The sequence below is a fragment of the Melopsittacus undulatus genome, chromosome 1, assembly GCF_012275295.1.
Source record: "Melopsittacus undulatus isolate bMelUnd1 chromosome 1, bMelUnd1.mat.Z, whole genome shotgun sequence".
NCBI lineage: Eukaryota > Metazoa > Chordata > Aves > Psittaciformes > Psittaculidae > Melopsittacus > Melopsittacus undulatus.
The window spans coordinates 154,546,293-154,562,724 of record NC_047527.1 but is presented as its reverse complement, the minus strand read 5'-3'; the positions used below and the strand labels follow the sequence as shown (position 1 = coordinate 154,562,724).

At 42.9% G+C, this 16,432-nt stretch overlaps 2 protein-coding genes across 4 annotated transcripts in view; one reads left to right on the top strand and one right to left on the bottom strand.

Annotated features, from left to right (window-relative positions):
• ANLN (anillin, actin binding protein) overlaps positions 1-16,432 on the top strand; it is an 819,922-nt gene that overhangs the window by 224,989 nt on the left and 578,501 nt on the right. The gene's annotated exons all lie outside the window — the stretch shown is intronic.
• The window catches only part of ELMO1 (engulfment and cell motility 1), a 247,265-nt gene that overhangs the window by 110,473 nt on the left and 120,360 nt on the right, over positions 1-16,432 (bottom strand). For both annotated transcript variants that reach the window (XM_034062009.1, XM_034062008.1), the window contains exon 16: positions 14,420-14,528. In XM_034062009.1, coding sequence (XP_033917900.1) covers positions 14,420-14,528 — 109 coding nt within the window. The remainder of the gene's footprint in view (positions 1-14,419; positions 14,529-16,432) is intronic.

Below are 16,432 nucleotides of genomic sequence, written 5' to 3'. Positions count from 1 at the left end.
AAATTGACTTCTTTGTATTGTTACATGCAGTCAGCATCTGTTTACATCACACACATAACACCCCCCTTTGGTTTCTGTTCTCCCTGTAATCCTCCTTCCTCATAACATAGTGCTCATACAGTTACTTGGGATATTCCCATCTGCTCCAGGAGCTGCATTTCCCCCTAGTCAAGATGAAATGAGATCCTGAGAGGCTCGTGGGTTTCCCTGAAAGTGATGGCTCAGCACAAAGACTTCCATTTGGTACAATGGTGATATTTCACCTCCAGAAGTAATGGCTTCATCATATTTAATACTGCCAGCCTTACATTGCTCACAGATGAAAAAGGCTGCACTCAAACCTAATGCATTTCAGAGACCATCCATTTCTCAAGAGCAGAAAGGTCTCTACTGAGCACATTGATCTTGGGTTTCTAAATTGCTGGGGCTTCTTACCTGGGTGGTAAGGAGCAGCAAAGGCCTTGTTTTCCCACAAGGTGATTCAGCACTCTGTCAATGGAGCCCCATGGACTTCTGGGCTCCAAGTGGTCCAGAACTGAAGCTACTATTCACTGTTAGACAAAGCCTCAGCCACTGCCTAATTCCTAGTGATTCTGGCTGTAGCTTATCCATGTCTAACACCTTTAGCAGGCGTTCTCTACTGCACAGAACTTTAAAGCTTCCATAAAACCAATAAATACAGCTTCCAGAACACGCAACTGCAAATGAGATCCTCTCAAGAAAGTCCAGCTGCAGAGCTGCAGGAAACACATCACACAACATGAACATGTATCAGATAGAACAGGGCTGACAGGCATCATCCTCATTTCGCCCAGAAACAAGACAAAGAGATGTACATCTTTTGCAGCAGTAGATCCCCATGTGCCATAATTTTTAATGTGTTCTTCTCTTCAGAACACAGTAATTGCAATGAACACTTCCTTGATCCAACCTCCGAAATGTAAGGTTTAACATGACAGATCAAAGAGGTTTTAATGAAAAGGTAACATATCAGTGAGAAATGTGAGTGGGCTGTTCATCACCTGTAAAGGTTTGCCATTAAATACATTCTTCTATGTCTTAAAAACGTGATCAGCTTCTTATACATGCACCAAAATAACCCTGAATATACATTCTTAAGACCACAAGACTCAAAACCCCATCAATCTGCTCTGACTGAATGGCACTCCTGAGATTTCCAATAGGCTGTAATAAAAGCCTGTGGCACTTGAGAAGCACAGGTGGTAAAGGGGGAAAAGCTGCAGTCTCACTCCTGGGAATTCTCAAATCACAGCTCACATCAGCCCTGAAATGTCTAAGTAATAAAACAGAAGTCAGGCAGCACAAGTCCTGGTGCTGCAGGAGTCGTTTTGTTGTGAGGAGTGAGAGATGAACTGTTCCTCCCTCAGATATCAGACAGATCAGATCTTTCCACTGAATAAAACAGATGCTGCCACAACAGCTCCTGTAATATGGCTTGTCTGCATGGGAATACTGCAAGATGCAAGACACCAGAACAAATATGTCTTTGGAACACTGTATGAAGGGGGTTACTCCATATTAAGCAAGGCACAACTTGAAAATAGGATGAAAAAGTCTGTGACATATAAGTGCATGACAGACAAACCTTGCTTTACTCCACATCAGGGCCCAAATACAATCAGTAAGAACCATCATTAGTGTAGCTTAAACGAGCAAGTTTCTCATTATACATACATGGCTGTTAGTTGAGTGAGGGCAGATGGACCAATCCAGACAAGGTTTCAAGTGCCTGCATCTTTCCCTCCTCTTCCAGAATCATTAATCTTTCTTCTCCTGCCTCAAGCCTAATGGGAATCAACACTGACTGGAACTGGAAACCTTTGTGCATGCTGCATACACACAACACACACCCGTCGGACTACTCTGGAAGAGATGTGAGCAGATGGGCTCCCACTAATGAGATGACACACAGAAGGCGACCCTTCAAACTGCATGTTTGATGAAAAGGAAATAGAGCTGCCTTGGTTTACATGCTAAATGCTCCCCAATGAGACAATTTTGGGGTTTTAAGAGAGTAACTACAGCAGCTGTGATAAATCATAGGGTTCCCTGAAACTGTCAGTGGGATGCAGTTCTGGCCTCCTCTTCTGCCTTCTGATGTGCTTAGGAGCTCCTGAGAGGTATATAACCATTAACTGCTACAGAGAGGCAGTATCCTGAATCAGACCTAAAGGGTGATGCAGGAAGCTAGACTAGTACAGAAACATTGGAAAGGAGCTAGGATCATGTCCCACCTCAGTTAAGTACAAACATAAATCCTCCAAAATTTATTGGGAACACACCTTTTCCGAAGCAGCATCTGTTTTAAACCTCCCTGCATAAGTTATCTTTGCTTAGCCTTTACTTCAGCTGGAAGCAGATGAATTACCTGGCTTTTAACCCATCTGCTAACCTGTGGTCTTCCCTGGGAAACTGATATTGGAAGAACGTCCAGGACAGCAAATCTTCACACCACTGTTCACTATCTACAGCAAACTGGGAAGAGTTCAGTTACAAGCTTTTCCTTTAGCTACAAAGCCAGATAATACCATGGTCACATTTGTCAGAAGCTCTCTCTGCTGGGGGAGGAGGTCAAGAGACTCTGGACACAAAGGGGGTAGAAGAATGAGACTCTGACTCACATCCTTTTTCACCCTGGTACAACCACAGTATATGAACTCATCATATCAGATGTAAAGGTCTCCTCCACCACGGCACCTGAGCCTACTGAGAATGAGCCAGCACAGTGGTTTGTTTCCTGCCTTCTCATGAAGAACAAGGTACACTTTATTTTTGCCTAGATTTTCCTTTATCTTGCTCTTCCAAAATAAGACACAGGTTTTGCTTAACCATGTTTGGATCATAAACACTTCAAGGCTGCGAGTGAATTGCTTATGCAGGTCATGGAATCATCATGTCAACTAGGCTGGAAAAGACCTTCAGGATCATCCAACCCAACCATTAAACCAACAGTGACGAGGCCACCACTAACCCATGTCATTAAGTGCCAAAGACCTGGCAGGGCATTTTGGGAATATTGTCCCCCTGTTGCGCTAAGTGAAATCCAATGCCAAATAAAGCACACCACTTGTGATGTGACTGTCCATGCATGTCAAGATATGCCTTCCATTGATACATGGAAATCCAATCTTCCATTGATACATGGAAAAGAACACACACTGCACAGGAAGTTTAAACTGGAGTGGATAACAGAAGCAAATAATTGTCACAGCTTTAGCAAAACATCTACAAAACACTTAAAAATTCATAATTTAGCAGTGACAAGGAAAACCACTTTTTTGGTGTAATATTCAAAGTGAATAGGTATCTGACAATGCATCTAATCACTTCAAGCTGTCACCACCCACCCCTGGAATCTGGGGGTGGAAAAGAGGAGGAAAAGAACTGCTGCTGATGGAAACGCTTGGTTATTTGTTCATTGTCAGCAGCAGGGACAGAAATAGCTCTTCAGTGTGCTGAGAGGATGCGTAAATTTGTCTGTCTGAGGGTCAGCTCAGCTTTATCACAGCTAAGTAATGCAAGAGGCTGCTGCTGCTACAGCTAACTGGGAGGTTTACAGCATATGAATTCAATGAGGTTTTAAATCCTGACTCTCATGAAGGTCCCCAACACATCCATCATTACCCAGCTCTCCATCTATCTAATCCAGAAGTTCCAATAAACGGAGTTTTCCTCATTTCACACCACATTCGGTGTCATCTTGAAACTCCATCTATCGATAATGGTACTTTGGTGTTTATTTCTAAGCTCACTCTGATAGATACAGAGAAAGCCACCTCAGACAACAGATGGCAAAAAGACAACAACCAAAACAATACCCCAAAAACCCCAAACCCAAACCAACCCCCCAAAAAGCCTACCAAGGTATGCCTCCTGTCCAATACATTATTGCCATTTCTCAAGTGCCAATTCCAAGTCTTTGGTACTTAATTGTACGGGAAAAGAGAAGTGAACTCCAGTCACATTATTTCTCCCTAGCTTTCTACAATTACCCTTAAAGGCCATTTGATTTGATAATATATTCACCATGATACAAAATTTACATAATGTCTCTTAATTAATACGCAAATGTCAGGAAAAAGACTGAAAACACAACTCAAATGTTCCTAAAACATGATGATGTGCTATTTAAAAACGGGGTTGGGGGAACCTCATAATCACACAAATCAAGCACAGCCAAGAAATGCAATAGGTTATGTTCCATGCTGGCTGCACTGCAAACCCTGTAGATGTGGTGACTGTACATAAACCCCAACATACATCATTTTCAAATGCAAGGAAACAGTTGTTAGAACTACCCTTTGCTATAGAGAAGGGAGAGGAAATGGAAGGGGTGGCTGATGGCTCCACTGTTGAAAGCTGATGGAAGACGACAATTCCAGGACATGCTTCCAAAACTTCCAAACATCTGCCAGTAAATCACAGGATCCCAGACTGGTTTGGGTTGGAAGGGACCTTAAAGCTCCATCCAGCTCCAACCCTTCCACTAAAGCAGGCTGCTCCAAGCCCCATCCAACCTGGCACTGGGATGGGGCAGCCACAGCTTCTCTGGGCAAAGCTCAATACCTCACAAATAATGCTCAAGAAGACTCTGAATGCCTTTAAATACAGCAAATCAATAAAACACAATTAAAGAACAGTGACCCTCCAGTCCTTCCAGGCTTATGACAACCCTGACCATGGACTGCTATATGAAAAGGCAGTACTTCCAGACTGGAAGTACACTGGACCCTAGGACATTAATTTAGGCAAAGGCTACCAAGATCTAAACCCTTAGCTGGTACCAAGCCCATGAGTTGTAACAGCACCAAGGGTTGCTCCAGCTTAATCACAAGCTCATGTTTGCTGTGTTCCAGCACAACACAGCTGAAAAGCAGTCATGGGGGGAAAAGCAGGCAATAAAACTGGAAAGCAGAGGGTATGCTGGTTTCAGACTTCAGGTAACTTTTCCTGCTCAGTTATACACCCTGAAATCTCTTTAAACATCTTAGGTACGATTTGCCATCTACTCTTAAAGCCTCAAATAGCAACTGGGCTATTCACCAAGGTACTCTAGAGCCTGCAGCTTGGACAGTGAAAGGCTGTGTCATGGTTTCAGCTAGGACAGAGTTAATGTTCTTCCTAGTATCTGGTGCAGGGCCGTGTTTTGGCTTCGGTCTGAGAACAATGCTGATAAAGCAGTGATGTTTAGTTATTACTCAGCACCACTTACCCTCATATCAAGGGCTTAACAGTCTCTCGTGCTCTGCCAGTGAGAAGGGATGCAAGAAGCCAGGAGTGAGCAGAGGCAGGACACCTGACCCTAACTAGACAAAGGGCTATTCCATATCATACAGCATCATGCTTCATATAGAATCTGGGGGAGTTGGCTGGGAGCTGCCAATCACTGCCCAGGGACAGGCCAGGCACCAGTCAGGGTGGTGAGCAAGTATATTGTGCATCACTTGAACACACGAAGGACAAAATACATTCACAATGTTAATGTGAACATGTTAATGTTAAGATGATCACACACAAAATGTACGGTTATAAGGCCATTTTGCTTTCTGGTTTAGTAAGTTTGGTGCTTAAATCTCACTGAGTGCTTGGAGAGACCCAAAGAACAACCTATTGGTGATCTTGCCTTAGATTTTACTATGCATACACCAATTATACTTCTTGTGCTGAGAGGTTCTGAACTTAAAACTGAAATACAGCCAGCCAAAGAGCAATCACCCAAAGCTCTTACTATCCACCACAAGGAAACTTACTGCAAAAGCTTAAGAGAGCCAGTGTCACTCCAATGAACTCTTTCACACTTGTATGTACAAAAACAACCAATTATTTTTTGTGCCTCAATAACCTACTTCAGATGGATGAAGAGTCCAGCACTTTTCCTTAGTTACTTATCAGTCTCTTCATGCATGCCTATAGCTAACATTATTATGCTATGGTTTTTTAAGCGTCTGTCATCAAGCAGGTCTTTGATGTAAAGAGACAACAAATCTGGATACAGCTGATGGATGTTTCAAGTCCTTGCTCGGAATAATTAAAGTGATGCTCTGTAGTGGTAATGAGGGCAGCAAACAGCCACCAGCCAGACTGGGGGATTATTACTGAGTAACTTAGCAAGCTGTGCACATAGAAAGCACAAAGGCACAGAGAAAATGAGCAGAGAGCTTAGTCCTGAAGGGGTGGGAACCTAGAAACGCTGGGGGCCAGAGGTCTGCTCATACACAGCATCTGGAACTGAAAGAATAAAGCTTGTGTACAAACTTCAGCAATGAACAAGGCTTAAGGGAAAGAAACAGAAATCTCTAAACTGAGCCATGAATTTTCCCTTTAGAAACATCTTGGAAAGATCCAAGACAGTCACAGCTTTCCATGCCAAGGGGCATTAAAAGGTGTTCAGGGGCAGCTACCAACTCTTCCATCACAAAGTATTTATGTATCTAATAATTCTTCACAGAGAGCTCCATTTTGTTCCAGTATCCCCAGTACATGAAGTAAAGAATAACGGGAGCCTAAATTCCTACAACAACCTGGCTTGAGAGACAAAGTGTGTATGGTTACACACACATGTCTCCCTGATAACAAACTGCCTGCCATGGGGGGCTCCTGGAGTAGGCAGCATTTAATGACATTCCTCTAATGACTTATCAGGATCTATAGGCACACAACTAACATAGACAGCGTGTCAATTCCACATGCTATTTGGAATTCTTCTTCCAAAATCAAGAATCCCCTTCCCTCTCCCTTGCTAGCAGGTATTAAAGCTTTAGATTTAACAATTATGCTATTTTATATCTCACAAAAGATAGCCAGGGGGAAACGTCAGCACAAAGAGACCAGAAACATTATGAAAGAAGACATTCAAGTCCTTGTCACATATAAATAAGCCATGAAAATGCATTCACATCTATGCAAAATTTCTGCTAATCCAGAAATACGGAATGCTGCATGGGGAGGGAGGAAGTAAAGCTGAAAGGGCAGTTTCAAGAGTGGATGTACTCACTTTTTGAACACTTCTTCATGAAAATGAGCACAATACAATCCTGCAGACTCCTGGTTTTATTTCACTTAGCCAGCACTATACAGAGCTCTTGCTGAATGTGAACATCTCTATGGTTTGATAAAGGCTTGAGGGTCTATAACTTCCTCCTGTCCCAGTTCCAGCTAATCTATACTTCTTCAAGAAGGGCAAGTGAAGTTTAATTGCTGGAAGCTCCTTTTCTTGAGATTTGCATTAGTGTTTCAATGGGAATGAAAGTGATGGATGGTATTTCAATCAGTTCCTAACACCAACAACCCACTGTTAAAAACCTGTGTCACCTTCATAGAGCAGCTCCAGCCCTTCAGGTTACTCACCACTACTGTTATTTCTGCCTGCAGAGACAGAGTTTGACTGGTAAAGATTTACAGCAAAGTACTAAGGGCAATTCGATCATGGTTTATAATTCAGTACTGATGGTGAATGACAATTTAAGGAAAACATATTAAGCTCTCAGGCTCTCATTGCTCTGCTTTCATTGTTGTTTTGATCAACTCTTTGGGAAAACAACTCTTGTAAAACAATAAATCAAGGACACCCCGTTACTTGATCATGAATGACTGATGGCCAACTCTAACCTCTTCATGCAAACAGTTCCTCCACCACTTTCAAGTGTGTATATGATCACTTAGTTTAGAAGCAGCTTTCCACAGTATTGAGTGATGCCAAAACTTGAGTACAATTACACAGCATCATAGAATGGTTTTGGATGGAAGGGAGCTTCAAGCTCATCCAGCTCCAACCCCTGCCACTGGACACCTTCCACTGGAGCAGCTGCTCCAAGCCCCTGTGTCCAACCTGGCCTTGAATAACTTCAAGTAAAGAAAGTTAAAAGGTCTAAAAGAGTCTGACAAATGAGCTGACCCCACAGCAATCCAGAAGTGCCTCCAGTGCCTTGCAAGCATCCATGAAGCTTCATGTGCAGGGACAACCTGGGACAATCAGTGGCACACTCACTACCACGGATGCAGGACAGATGCATTCAACTGCTCAATGAAGGGGATATTCTTGTCCCAGAATAGGGCACATTTTCTAGCCTTTCCAAGTACAACCTTTTCTTGGGAAATACAGGAACTAGCAGTTTAAGCTGTTCTCCTGCTAATGCAATTGTCTACACATTCCAAAATCACTCTGCCCTTTCCAGACACTAAACCTCAAGTACACTGCTTCACCTCAACACACCCTCAACACCCGTTAACTCTGCCAACATAAACACTGCTGGACTATACAAAGCAGTATTAAAATACACTGAAAGGTGCTGTTAAATCAACACTGATTTATACACTGATTCTGTGTACAATTCTTTAAGCAACTCTATGCCTCTTTCCAAGGAGCAGCTGCAGAGTTTCCAGTCTGCTGCACAGCAGTGCTGTGAAACCATCAGGGCTTACTTCAGGTCTGAAGCACAGCCTGCTGCAATATACAAGAGACTTTGGATCCTTTTAATAAATCTGCATTCATAAAACATTAACACTAAGTGAAATAAGGAGGTCCAGAATGGAATACAAAAGGGTTCTCCTCTTAATTTCTATCTGCTTAGTGTTAAACTGTCTCTGAATGGTGACTAACCCTAAAAATGTAGAGATATTGTTCCAGAGCTGCATCTCAGTTGACTGAAGCTGCTTCTTCCTACAGGTTGAAAATGAACCTTAAAAGCTTGAACTTTGTTCTAAGATTGTGCCTACTGCTCCCTTCTTCAAGGCAGGCACCACTAGAATCATGGAATCATGTAAGTTGGAAAAGACCTTTAAGACCATTGAGTCCAACCATTAACCTGACACCGCCACGGCCACCACTAAACCACATCCCTAAGCACCACATTTACATGTGTTTTAAATACCTCCAGGGATGGTGACTCCACCACTTCCCTGGGCAGCCTGTTCCAGTGACTGACTGTGCAAGATGGCTTTTTGTAGTGTTTTCAGTCTTCACTTTATCTCCTTTGGAAAGCAAGAGGTATGGAACACACAGAATGAGCAGTGAACAAACTCTTACAAGCTCAGAGGAGATGCAGAGTTTTCAAAGGAGGACAATTTTAGCTATACTTGTTCCGATGGCAATAATCCAAAGTATTGAAATATTCCTTGTTTCCTGTCACATCTGCCCAAGTTCTTCAGTTCCTACATCCATTATAGCCCTCCTCTACCCAAATTAAATTAAAAATCATAAAACTGCGTTCCCCTAACCACATTAACACAAGGTACAGCTGTTCTTTTACCATCAAATATGCCAAAAACATCCACTCAGCACAAGAAATCAACATCAAGATATTTCTTTTTAATTCCCTCATTCTTCATCTTCTTCTCTCATTTTGTTTCTCTTCTGCTAGTTCCTTAGCTCAGCATCCTCATACCTAATGGTTATACCTTACTCCCACGTTTGAATTTATCAGGTTTTAACTTGATTTGTGCTATCCCTTTCATTACCAGATGAAAGAGCTCTTCACACTTAATCAAGTTACCTCTTTGTTGTCTTCTGATGCATTAATCACTTGCTAAAAAAATCCCTTCTATCCACATCTTTCTCGCCCTGAAGTGGTTTTTGAGCTCCCTCATACACCATGTCTTTGATTATTACTAATAATATTGGGAATTGTAATGTAATTTCAAAGAAGCTAAAGAATCCTGCATGCAGGACACAATGAAGTGAAGCACTTTGCACATCTAAAACAAGTTATGGTCCTTGCTCTGAAGAGATCAAAGAGCAGACATACGGCTGTAGACAACAGGAAAAGGATACTGGTCAGGGTGTTTAGCTAACTGACCCAGGAAGACTTTGAAGCCAACAGTGCCATGAGTAGAAAAATCACATTCCAAAATGTGCCTTATTGTCACTCGGAGGTGAGAATGAAACACCTCACTCAGAAGGTGTCTGCTCCCATTCACACAGATGACAGTAGATGCTTTGTAGAGGCTTCACAGATTACCATAGGCATGAAGAGATGGAGACTTCTTAGAGCAAGGAGAGGTTAACTGCAAAGGAATAAGCATCTTCCTAGAAAAGAGAAGTTTGGTTCTCTCTGTCCTTTACAACTGTGCCAGCAAACAGAGAGGGCTGCTGGATAAAATAAGATCCTGCTATCATGAAGAACAAAAGTACAGTTCAGACTACTCAGCAAGTTATTCGCTTTGTATCAAGAAGGACAAGCATAGTTAATGCCCTTTAGTCAGGAATGGCTAAATTACCAGTCATGTTTCCAAAGGAACCCTTAAAACAAAAGATCAATATGTATTATTTTAGATCCCCCCCTTCACTCATCACTACTGAAACAGTTTTTGGATGCTGTCACTCAAGTTCTGCCTAATTTTTGCTGTGACTGGGAGTTATCTGATATGGTGATGGGTTGGGTGAGAGGATATAAAGGTGGATGCATTGGAATGAATGGAAAATTGGACAAAGGAGGTTAGGATTTATTTGTAATTATTATATTCTGAAGCAAGGATGAAGGATCTGGATGAAACAGAAAATTGCTACTTCTCATTAAACACCTTTTTGGCCAGAAAAGTTTCTCAACTTCCTAACAAACATATCCTGGCTTGTAAAATGCTTCAGTCTCCAGAAAACAGAACTGCAAGAAGAAATGTGAGAACAGTAAGAATTGCTTTATCTAATTTTATTTACTCTTTCTGGGGCTCTATTCTATTTAAATGTAAGAGGAGGAGGAGGAAGAGGAGGGTGAAAAGGCAATTGGCTTTCAAGTGAGGGGGAAAAAAACCATAAAACACAGCATTTGGCTATAAAAGTATTGGATTTGCTGTAGCAAAAGGAAAATCAAACCAGGAGAAGCCTCAGGTCAGGTCCTGCAGTGACCCATGTGCTGTTAGGGACAGACCAACAGCAACAAGCTTCACTGCACACTAGGGATTGTGTAATGCAGAGGAAAATCCGTGCAAAGACTGAGTGCTCCCTGCCCCCTGCAGCCATCAGCTTACTCCTTGAAGCATGAGATTTGATTACCTTCACCTCAGTGGGCACAGCCACGAGCATCTCTGTATGCCTACGACTGCCCAGCATGTCCTATTTGATAAAGGGACGATAATAAAAGTCTTTCTAGAGCACTTCTATCCTGCAACCTAGGCAATAATCGCAGTGAGAAATGTGTAGCAAGGATGTGCAAGCAGCATTAAAGGCATTACAATCCCTTCGCATTTTAGATGTTCTCATTCCAGGAAAGAACCCTGTACATTTATCAAGCCTAACGAAACCCTGGGACAATTCAATCCCTCATGACACAGAAGCAAGAAAACCCAGTGAAGAAGCTGTTTATCTGATAGAAGCTTCAGGACAATCCACACATATGACATATGGCATGTACCCTTGTGGTGTGTCATTAAGCTCGAGCGCAGACTTTTGCAGAAGCCCCTAAACACCACCCATCAAAGCAATCAAATCAGAAGGCTGACAGTTAAACATCTGTGTCCTGCTTGACAATACGTGGCAAAACACTTGAAGTCTGACATGCCTTAACTATAGAATAACTTCAGGCATGCAAGGATCTGGCTTATGAACATCTTTAGACTACTGCTCTGTTAGTAGCACTGTCTCCCCTCAGTGCACACAGCATCAATTTACTGTTCCTCTGTCAGCAACAAGGCTCTTCACCAGCTTCAACACTAATCTATTTCAGCTGAGCATGTATGGAAATAAGGCAACAACAACCCTGGGAAGCTGTACCAGGGGTCTGTTACATGGGCAGTTCCTTCTCCCCTGAGCGCACATGTCACAGCCTGAACCTTTAGGGAGGAAGAGGGAAGATAGAGGCTACATTAGCTTTCAATCCTTCCAAATGCTTTGCTGAAGAAGAGAGGAATTTCCAAGACAACACTTTGGTTCATCCAAGATGAACATCCTGGAACCAAAGTCAAAGAATCAAGAAGTCCAATACCTGGATTTGAGGAAATATAGAAGCAGAAGATGTGGCCTTCAACACTTTGTGAGCTCATCCTGGAATGTGTGCTTGAAAGGACCAAAAAGACAGCAAAATGTCTTCTTGCTGCCTGAAGGTATTTAATACAGTGGAGCAAGGGGAATGTAATCAGCATTAGAGTGCTCTTCATAAATAATGGACAGTGTAGCAGCTTTTATCTACTCTGCACTTGAAGAAAGTTTCTACTGCTGAATATTTCATGAGAAAAAGGTCATTCATTGTGGTTTTTAAATTATACCATTTAGAAAGTGGTGAGAAAAAAGGTCCATGTTCCAGTGCACAAAAGTGACAGGTTTTGAATGTCCAAAGAAACCCTGTCAGCCCAAACACAGCCTGAAACCTCTCACACACAAACAGGACACATCTGCCCTGAGCTGTAATTACTGAGCTTTAAGATGTCCAATCCTATTCAGAAGTACACTCTTGATTTCCAAGTGAAGAATCAAGCTGAACATGCATTTCCCAGAGATGCCAGTTCTGGTTTGCACTCCTCACCAGGCTAACCTGCTGATCACAGCTGGGTTTGGATGCGCTTCCGACAGCCGTTTTTGGGACACCTCTTTTATGTGCATTATTTTAAAGGTGTATTTTATAACAGCCTTTTCAAATGACCATCAGAGCTCCATGTAAACAAAGCCATTAAGGAAACACACTGGCAACCAGGTGAATCACCAAGGCACCCTCAGCTCTGTCCCCCATGAATGTAGAACACAATGCAACCCTACTACTGCATCCAGAGACATGCTCTGTGGGTGTAGATTAGCATCACATTACAGAAGTCAGCTGTGCTACAGCTGCTTTCCATTGAGAGAACCACCAGGGCACTTCTCCTCAGCATCAGATGTCTGTACAGCATCACACACCTATGGAAGGACACCACTGAAGTGGTGCAAAGCCACACAGCGGGCATCCCAATGACCTGCAGCTTCACTAACACCAAATCAAGTGCCTCCAGAACATCATCAGGTCTCACTCCTTAGCCAGAGATATCCTTGTTTCCTTTCTAACCCCATGCTTCCAAACCATACAGCCACTGTTCAGAAAACAGAACTTCAGCAACAGAAAACCAAACCCAAACAAAAACCCCTCACTTTAAACCCCCAAACAAGTGAAAAAAATGAGTATTTATTATCTTCCTAAAACTAACACAGCAAAAATAGCTCTCCTATTTTCTCCATATGGTAACCTGCCCCCCCCCCCCACCGCAAGTCCTCTCATTGTATTCACAGTCCTCTATTTAAAAGACTACACAATAAAACCATGCCAGGACCTATCTGCAGAAGTTAAAAGCAATCAGAACAACCAGTACCATCCATGGCAAACCATCTATGTACTAACAGACCCCTGCACATGGACAACAAACACGCCTGTGGCAGAAAAGGGGTTTGTTTATTGAATGACTTCCTATGAGCCAGCAAAGAAAATGCTTGGGATGCCTGGATAACCTGTAGATCAATCGCCTTCATCAGCAGCCAACTGCAGTGTGAGTCCCATGGAGCTATGGGACATGCACAGGAACAGCACCTATGAAGGGGTACTTTGGATCTCAGGTATTTTTCTGCACATTTGTAAAATCAAAACTGATCTTTAGCACTTGATTCAAATGGGTTCACAGCTTCTCTCATTACATTCTATGGACTTGGATGTAAAGGTGGAAGAAAAACCTTTATTAGGGAAAAGATTCAATAGGAAGAAAATGTCTCCAAAAGCAAGCAAGCATCTCAGCTGTGTCCCCTGCTGTGCAACAAGGAAAGGTCGTGCTTGCCAAAGCAGACTGCAGCTGGATCCAAAATACTATAGATGGGTAAGTGAAGTTTATATATAGGTACTGATAGTTAAACACCAACACTCCAGACTAATGAAGATACAGACATCCTTTTCTGTTGGATAGTAACTAACAATTTATCTAGGGTCTGGAATCGAAGCCAGACAGCTTGTTTACTCTCTATTAAAATACAGTATTTCATAGCACACTGTTAGAGTAAAAGTGTCATCTGGTATTTAGATAGAGCATTAGATATCTAAGAGAAAACAGGATGTGTCAGTTTAGATGAGCAATCCCACAAAGAATGACTATGATACTCATATAAAACCAACCTATGGATAAGCACGTGGAATGGTAAGACAATAAAGTCTCCTATACTACATCACCCAATGGGAAATGAGCTGACCCATCCAGAAAGGATGCAGCTACCCTGCTTCATATAGAAGAGACTCAACGACTGGGTGACCATTTCCCCTACTCCATCCTCATCCCTGCTTTGCTCACAAACCAGTAAAGCACATAGCAAAACAGACACAGTCATTTTGAGTGCCAGTGTTCAGTATGGGACCATGCTGAGCACCGATCCTCAGGAGAAAACACATGTACTGAAATACACTTCAGGCATCACCGAACTCACTCTGTGGCTCTTGGAGGTTAAACAAACAGGGCAACTTACGTAGCTCTCCTACTTTCAGTATTTCACACAGCATCTTTGTCAGCTCAATGCTACTTCGGCCAAATGGGCACTCGTGCTTGTCCTCTCGACTGCTGTTCTCCAGGACGATCTGAAGGAGGAAGCAGAACAGGAACAGATCAGTCTGAAGAACCCATGCGCTGAAGCACTGTCCTCCACATCCCACGTGTGCAAGATACACCAGGCTGAATTTGGAACCTGTAACTGGAGGCTCTATTTCCACAAACCAGGTACATGACCTATGTCTGAGGCAGTCGGCAACACAGAAGCAGTGCTGCTCCATAGCCAGCTAGGAAGCTTTGCCATTCCTATGCAATGCTGCTGTTCTGCACCACACCTGGCTTGGAGGAACTGCGGTAGAAGCCTAAGAAAGAGCTTTACTTCAAATTTGCCAGTTAAAGGAAATGAGATATAATGATGTAGAGACATGAACACGCTGAGGATATACAGACAACCCAAAAAACACAGCAGGATTCAGGCTCCAAAAAGGATCCAAGCATCAAAACTCATAGGGAAGCCAACAACAGAAGAGAACACACACATCCTCTCTACTATGGAAGAAACTTGTGCTTGTGTGCAGAACACTTCAGGGAACTATCACTCTTGCATCAAGCCTCTGAATGCTGCAAAAGCAACTCAAGCAGAGTCTTTGTATTCTCTGTTGAGTGACACTGCAAAAGAAATGGGAGAAAAGAATTCCTTGCACATTTGTACACCCATTGAGTTCTGCTGTATCACACACAGCTGGGTAATGCTTTCCCTAGCACCACAAATCAATAAGAGATTTCACTGTAGATGGCAAATGAGTGACAAGCCCCATCCTAAGCAGCTGCTGCACAGCCTGGGGATGAGGGACAGAGGAAGAAAATGGATTTCAAAGGTAAGAGCTTTTGCCAACACCAGAGAACCTCAGAAGCTTTCTAAACCTTCCTGCACAAAGAGATGTTTAGACAGTGCTCTCTGCTTTGCTTTCCTTCTGTCTGGTTTGGGATGGAAGGGACCTTAAAGCTCATCCAGTTCCAACCCCTGCCACAGGCAGCGACCCCTTCCACAGGAGCAGCTGCTCCAAGCCCCTGTGTCCAACCTGCCCTTGAGCACTGCCAGGGATGGGGCATGTAAATGGCTGGTCCCTCTCTGTGTTACAAGAGTGGATAATCACTTCCTTTTGCTTTCCATCAGTGTTGTTTTTAAATCACCTTCACACTTCCCACAGAAATATACAAAATCCTCAGGGATATGATAAATATGTGACCTTTGTGACTTTTTCCTGGCCTTTTCCAACAGGGCAGGGTCAGAGCCATGGTCATCACTTCCCCAAGAGGAGCTGCTTCTCCTTCTCAATGCTTTGGGTTACATTACATACAATTGTTCCGTCTCATCTCTGGATAACAGCTGCACCAAAAACACCCCTGCAGTTCCTGTTCTACACTGCTGCAACCACTGCTCAAGGAACATGGGAATGTGCTTTTGCATTCCAGATGAATCATCCTGCCTCAGCCTCTTTCCTGGAGGACCGTGCTATGTTTCCCTACCTGAATGCAGGAGCAATGACCGAGCAGCACAAGCCCAGTGTGAAGCTGTGCCCCAACACCTCTCCGAGATGGCTTCTCCTGGTTTATGGTTATTGTGGTTTATCTCTCACATAATAAAACATCAAATCTGCATACTGGAGCAGGGGGCTTTGACACAGATTTAGATACAGCAGAGAAACACTGGTAATAAAATCAATGGAGAGGCAAAATGAAAGGGGGAGGGGAAGGGAAGCACACGGAGCAGCATTCCCATTCGCTTCTGGCAAATGCATTTTGTTGGGTTTCACATTAACCCGACATATTAACATTTCATGAGCACATAAATATTTAATGGTGACACCATATATGCATATAATGTCAGGCAGAATTACAGCAATCAATAAGAATGCCAGAGAAATAGTTACGGCACCGTGTATTGCTATACAGCAAATTAAATGGCAATTGGAGTAATCAATATGTAAAG